Below are 6,791 nucleotides of genomic sequence, written 5' to 3'. Positions count from 1 at the left end.
TTGGCGGGGAGTGAAGTGCCACAATCCCATTCATCATTTTGGATCTACATAAGCCAAAACCCATAGCACTGGCGACGTCTCCGGCATAAATACAAGGAGGATGTATAGCTGATATAGGATCTTGTGAAACAGGATTTGATTCTGCAAGCGGTTCGGTACGAACGAAGAAATTTCGAACAAAAGGATCGGAACTCGCTGATAGGAAAGGAGAGAAAAACAAAGCAATGCCAAGAGTTCTGTCAATCCGCTGTTCATCGATAGACGAAGCTCTCTCTTTATCATCTCGTGCCAGATGCAACAAAGGATGAGTCCTTTTTACTTCTCGCGAACCACGGGAGCGCCGGGAGCCCAGAGGAGCAAAGCTCATTTGACTTTCAGGGTAAAGCGGCGCATAAAAAAGGGCTGGCCCGTCAAAAGTCCGGTTCCTCCGCCAACGAAGTTCAGAATCAACAAGGGTTCGGAGAACGAAGGGAGTGCACAACAGGGGCGCAGACCCACTTTTTTGGTCGTAACGAGGGAGATCTCGAATGGGGTTCTTCACGAAGTTCGAAAGAAAGGAATAAAAAAGAGTTTCTCTATGGCCTCCTCGTTTTGAGACATTATGGCTTTGGGGGCGACCCCGGTAACAAAGAAGGAATCCATAAACACTTGGGATCCGACACCATGATAAAATACTACCCTCATGATTAGACCATGTCCCTGAGATTTGATAAAAGAAAGGTGCATTCGCGGTTAATACGTTGGAATTGGATAAGTTATTAGGAATATGACGGAACGAAAGACCAAAGAAAGAAAGAAGAATACACCAAAATGCAGGTGCTGCACCAAACGCTGGTGGTTCTTTCTTGTTGTAAGTGAATGCAACGAAAAGACCGGGAAATAACGAATAATGAAACAATTCATATATTGACATTTCGTGCTCATTTCTGCTTTCTTATTCCCATCATCCGGTAACCACAAGATGATCCACAAGAAAGGTGGCAGGATTCGAACCTATGGCCCCCCCTCTCCTTTCCAGTCGAGCTTCTTCGCCCCTGACCTGCTCGGTTGGGTGGCCGGGTTAGCACCCCTCCTCGCCTCTGTACCCGAAACAGATGCGCTGCGCTAACCAGCGCGTAACCTTCTTTACCCTACCCCTCCTCAGGTTATGCCATTACCAATCGCGGGGAACCCCAGGGCCGGCTGCTGCCCCTGACCTAATAAGAACCATTATCCTTATGACCAAACAAGGACCAGCTTACTTACTTCTCGAGCGAGAGTTCCACGATCCCGACCAGAAACTTGTTGGCAGTAGGGGCATCCAAACTTGCCCAACAAACACCTATTTACAAGGGGCTTGGAGATCGAGGGGTTTCTGGGGGAGATACAGACAGTAGAATAAGGTTGGATTTGAAAAAGAAAATAGGACTAGATAACACATGTTATGAAACTAGTTCGTTAAGAATTTTGTTGATCTCGTTAGACCTAAACTAATATAGACGCAGAAAGGGACAGATAGTGCTTCGGAAAAATGGGGGGTTCGTATGATGACCTGGGAGAGGAAAGAAGGAAGCTGCTTTACCGAGGTGAATGAGATCAGCAGCGAGACCGAGTGAAAGAACACTGACTTAGTGCTTGCTTTACCGAGTGAAAGAAGGTTATTGATAACTCATATCTTGTTGAGTTGAGTCTTGAGTTGAGTCTTTGTTTACTGTGAAAGAAGAAATAGGTGACGGTTCAGGAAAGAACAGAAAAGAGACCGTCAAATAGTTCAACCCTTGTGAAAGAATCATCCTCCATCCAGCCAGTTTACCTCATTCAATCAGTCAAAGGTTCAGGAGTTTACCTCGGTTACAGTCTTCTAAAGAAAGAAGGGACAGGTGAAGGAGAAGGAATAAGGAGGAATGACTTTCTTACAGCAGGAGAGTAAGTTCAAGAAAGGCTAAGACAGAGAGGAGCGAAGCAATGAAACCGACAGGTGAAGGAGCTTGACCGGATTCTCATCCTGCCTAGTAAATTACCTCCTCAATGACCTCTTTATTTAATAGGGAGCCATCAGTTTACCTAGTTACATCAGGCAAAGCAAAGGTTTAAGGTAGAGTATTGATCTTTGACAGTGAAGGGCGAGTAAAAGAAAGAATACATAGGTGAAGGAAGAAGCCGCATTCTCTTCCATTTCATCCTTCATGCCTTGTCTGTCTTGTTTACAGTGAGTTCAAGCAAGCAAGGTAGAGGGACGAAGCCACGAGACGAGAAGAGGGGAAGGCCATGGAATAGCTTTACCGAGTTCAAGAAGCGAGAGCAAAGAAAAGAGACACTAAAATAGTTCAACCCTTGTTCAATCAGTCCAATCAATGCAGGGTTACGAGAAGAGGGAGTAGCGAGACCAGACGACTGTAAAGGACAGGTGATTGAGCTCAGCAGCTTTCCCTTGTTTGTCTTTGAAGGACTAAATAGGGAGGGAGAGGATCAAGATCAGAGAAGCCAGTTCCGTTCCAACCCAGCCAGCAAGCAGTGAGACCGACGAAGGAAAGGAGTTTACTTTAATCGAGAGTTTAGTCTTTCTTAGTTTACCAGGAAAGAAGGAGAAAAGGAGAAAGACCTGATTCTCATCCAGCCGCTTGACTGACTCTTCCAGATAATGCTTCGAGAGTTGAGGATTGACTGACAGTGAAGGAGAAGATCAAGAATCGAGAGGATCAGAGAAAGAGAAAGAAGGAATCGAGAGGAGAAGATCAAGATCAAGAAGGAATCTTTCGTCTTTCCTTACAGTTAAGTCGAATTGATTCTTCGATAGTCTTGACTTATTAATTACCTTTACTCGATTTGATCCCCTAAAATACGGGGGGGGATAGAATTTCTTTGATTGAAGTTCCAGCTATTAGGGAAAAAGGTCTTTTAATGTTTTACAGTTATATGGGGATAGAAAAGAATTTATTGACGCTGCTGCTATTAGTGAAAAAGGTCTTACGAACTTTGACCCCTATGGTGGATAGAATTTCTTTTCTTTCAGCTCCAGCTATTAGTGAAAAAGCGATTACGAAACTTGACAGTCGTAAAGCATCAACTAAATAATGAAAGGTCTTTACACTCAAAAATAGGGATTTGATCCCAAAAAATAGACAGAAGATAGACTTTGATGATGAAAGGTCTTTACTCGACTGTCTGCTAATTCATCTTGTCTTCGTCTTCTTCTCCCCGCCCTTCATTTATTTATTCAAAGACTGTAAACAACTCGGCTATTAAAAGGTTCCAGATTTCATTCATAAGGTAAATAGGGTCAGGTCATATCGTATAAGGTGTAGGTTCAGGTAATCTCGGTGCAGTAGCTAATGAATTTCCTCTTTCATTCTCTGATTCATTCATTTACTCGACAGGCATTTCAAGGAATATCTTCTTCTTCTTCTTCTTGCATTCTCGTCAGGGATAGGGTTGAGGTTGAGTCTGATTTTCTGTTCCATCAGGTGTAGGTTCAGGTTCAGTCGCTGCAAGGAATTTCCTATCCCTTCACTATCTCTTATCTTTTTCAAATAGGTAAAGGAGTGAAGTTTCATCTGGAGTCTCCCGGATTTCTTTCTTGAACTGTAAAGCCGAACCGAAAGATGAATGAGACAGATTAGATTGAACAGTAAGATGCGGAAGAAGAAAGATTAATGATCGATCCTTTCTTTACTGTGTTTGAATAAATGAATGAAATCAGGTCAGGGGGATGAAGACGACTGATTTCACTCTTTCACAAGCAAGGTAAGTCAAGCGGCTGTATGAGAAGAAGGGAAAGCTCATGAACCTGATGGAACCCTATGGATTCTTTCCTCCTTCACTCCCAGATTGAACAAGGTAAAGTCAAGCAGCTAATTCATTGACTCTCTCTCCCTGATTGAACTAGGTAAACTCCTTCACTTTCAGAACCTTTACAGGAAAGAAAAGAAAAGGCTATAAAATCAAGTAGATCGATCCTAACTCACAATTGAACTAGCGCAGGAATGTCACTGGCTAACAAAAAGGGATGCCTAATAGTCAGCCCTCACTCATCCTGGGGAGCCAAGGTGTTTAGCGAGAAATACGCAGAAGCCGGTAGTGGATCGTCTGCTATCGGGGCAGCCAGCGCAATCGGCATCGGAGAATGCAAAGAATGTGGTTAACTGTCTAGGACTGAAAGTTAGACCAAGAGAACCCCTCAGATGCAGTCCGATGCGCTTGGTCTCTAGTCTGATCTTTCTTCACTTGACAGGATGGTGGTAAGCTGAGATTCAAGTAGCCACTCAAGAAAGTGATTAGTCTTTACGGGAGATAGGGATATTGAATTTCAGATAGTTCACTCTAAACTCAGACTCCAAAGAGCCATCTCCATGCCTATCAGTGATCTTTTTGCCCAAGGGGCTGGCTGATCATTGCTTGTTAGCTCGGCAAGGTCAACGCTAGTAGCCCGCTCTGGTTTCTTAGATTGATGTGTGGCTTACAGATATTGAAATTCATGCAGGTGTGGACGAAGTTGACGGAAATCGTACCACCTACAACTTGTTAGGCTTTCCTTGTTCTGTTCATAAATAGAGTGAGTTGGCTGGCACTCGTAGTCTGACGTGTTTGGAGTAATCTTTTGGTTGGTTGGTTGGTTTTGAGGCTCCATGGGTGCCGTGCAACAATAAGAATCGAAAAGTCTTTCCAAGTCGAGTAGGCTGACGCATTAGGTTTTGAGAATAGGTCCTAACTAATGAAATGGAAGCCCTTTTCACTATGTCAAACTTTCCACATGGCTGTTGACCTTCACTGATCGTCATGGTTCGCTAACACCCACCCGATTCCACCCTTTACAGATGCCTTATGTTGAATGCGCCTAAAAGCCCCAGCGGGGGTGTAAGACCAATCAATCATCCTTATCCTATAGTTCCAACATCAACGCTAGAAGCATGCTTTCTCTTTCTTCTGATATTGACGTGACTGCTTACAAAGACTGGGAAAGGACTCGTGGGAATAGACCCATTTATTAGGGCTTTCCTTTTTCTATGAAACCATAGCTCCACTCCAAGTGAGCTTTAAAAGCTGACCTAACCTTACCGGTAAAGGAGAGTCAAGGGCAGGTGAGATGGACCGAAAGAAAAGCGTTTTAGATAAGTTTACAGGGAGGGATAGATAAGGGGACCAAGGAAGAGAGCATTCCATACTTTATACTGATCTTTATCTTTATCAAGTATACAACGAACGTAGGAGTTAAGTAAGAGCTGGAGTTAGAGTTAGTCAAAGGATTACCATACTCTCGAACAATGGTAGAACGATAGCTAGTTTAATAAGATAGAGGTGGGAAAGCCTACGGTACTACCGTCAAGGAGGATGGATGAATCACTTCGGGCCAAATCGAAGACTTAGAACGAATCGACCACGTCACGTTATGCTTACGTAACTCTTTTGTTTGCAGATGTAGGACTGGCTTGACAGACTAAGGGAAATGGCCACTGCTACGACTTCCCCCACTACCACTAACTGATAGACCGACTAGCCGGAAAGAATCGAAAGCTTCCAAGGCGGGTAGGTCGGCTAAACAAAAAGAAAAGGGCCCCATTTTCCTCGGAGGAATAGGGTTAGAAACCTGTTGACACAATCAAATTTGTCCTATCAATTCACTTCCAATCGTATCTTTGATATATTTGATCATACTAGAATATATAAATAGTCGAAGCTTCCGTAGAGAAACCGCAGGTTCCGCTGGGGTAGCAGTTCCTCGGTATTGGTAATCAGTCTCGCTATTGACGTTCGAGCTCGCTGGGGAGTGCCTTGTAGGGAAAAAGAGGTTATCTAGGCAGATAGAGAAGAAAGAATGTTAAATGAGAGTTGCGCGACGGCGCCTCATCCAAATGAGACTTGGAAAGCGAAAGCGAGATAGGTCCTTAACTGGGAGGCAGGAAGAAGACTACACGAGTGGTTCGGGAAGGCAGATTTTTCACTTTCTGGTGCCATAGCTTCGACTCCACCCCACTAATAGTAGTGAGCCGTACCGACTAGCTCCTAGCAAGTGATTCAAGATCACAGTAATGCCTGCCAACTTCGTTGCCTTGGGTACGAATGTGATAGCTTTCTCTAGACACCATGGAAAAGATCACTGACGAGCTCAATCTCTAAGTGTGAAATTGTCAGTTTCCTCCTCTTTTTGAAGCTGAGAGATCGGTCAACAATTCTCATTTCTTAGTTACAATAAAGAATACCTTCTCAAGGAAGTGATCCTTGAGCCACTCATCTGAGCCAGCGGATTCCTATTCTGCTGTGCCGGTGCGCAAAGCAAGCACGCTTAGACTGCGATGTCTAATCTTTGGTCTGCCTATGCTAGATAGTATGACCTATTGTATTATTGTATTGGTATGGGTATGGCTGAAGAAGGATCCATTCTTAGTATTAGTAGTAGACCCAACGGTAACTATTCTCAATTCTCTATAAATCTCTTAGGAATGCTTCTCCTTCCCATAGTCACTGAAAGACAGTTTCTTAATTCTTAATTAAGGTAGCTTATCAGAGTTAGCTCTTGAGCGGCCTCTGCCGGGCCGGGGCCTAAGCAACCTCTATTCTGGTCTGCATTTCGTTATATTCCTTATCTTCAGCCGCTTCGCCCCTTTCATACTATTAAGAATTCCCGATCGGGTTCTTGAACTCTGATTATTCGGGAGGTTGCAATTCCTCTTTCAATTTAAGGAAGGGAGTGAATGTAGTAAATGCATAATCTACGGTGGATATGGTTTCAATATTCAAACAAGGGCGTCTTAGTTAGGAATCGGCCTTTTTCTATCTAAGCATTGTGGCCATCACAGTTCAAGCTACGTATGGCT

At 43.8% G+C, this 6,791-nt stretch overlaps 1 protein-coding gene across 1 annotated transcript; it reads left to right on the top strand.

Annotated features, from left to right (window-relative positions):
* Nucleotides 1-92: 92 nt before the first annotated feature.
* Nucleotides 93-1,630, top strand: LOC147782581 (uncharacterized; the record flags this gene model as incomplete). Its single annotated transcript, XM_087121011.1, has 1 exon — nt 93-1,630. A coding segment is annotated over one exon (216 nt), but the record flags the coding sequence as incomplete, so codon positions are not given.
* Between the last annotated feature and the right edge of the window lie 5,161 nt (nt 1,631-6,791).

The sequence above is a fragment of the Cucurbita pepo genome, unplaced genomic scaffold (genome assembly GCF_057944985.1).
Source record: "Cucurbita pepo subsp. pepo isolate OVF unplaced genomic scaffold, ASM5794498v1 scafford_89, whole genome shotgun sequence".
Classification (NCBI taxonomy): Eukaryota; Viridiplantae; Streptophyta; class Magnoliopsida; order Cucurbitales; family Cucurbitaceae; genus Cucurbita; species Cucurbita pepo.
This window is presented reverse-complemented; position numbering and strand designations above follow the sequence as displayed.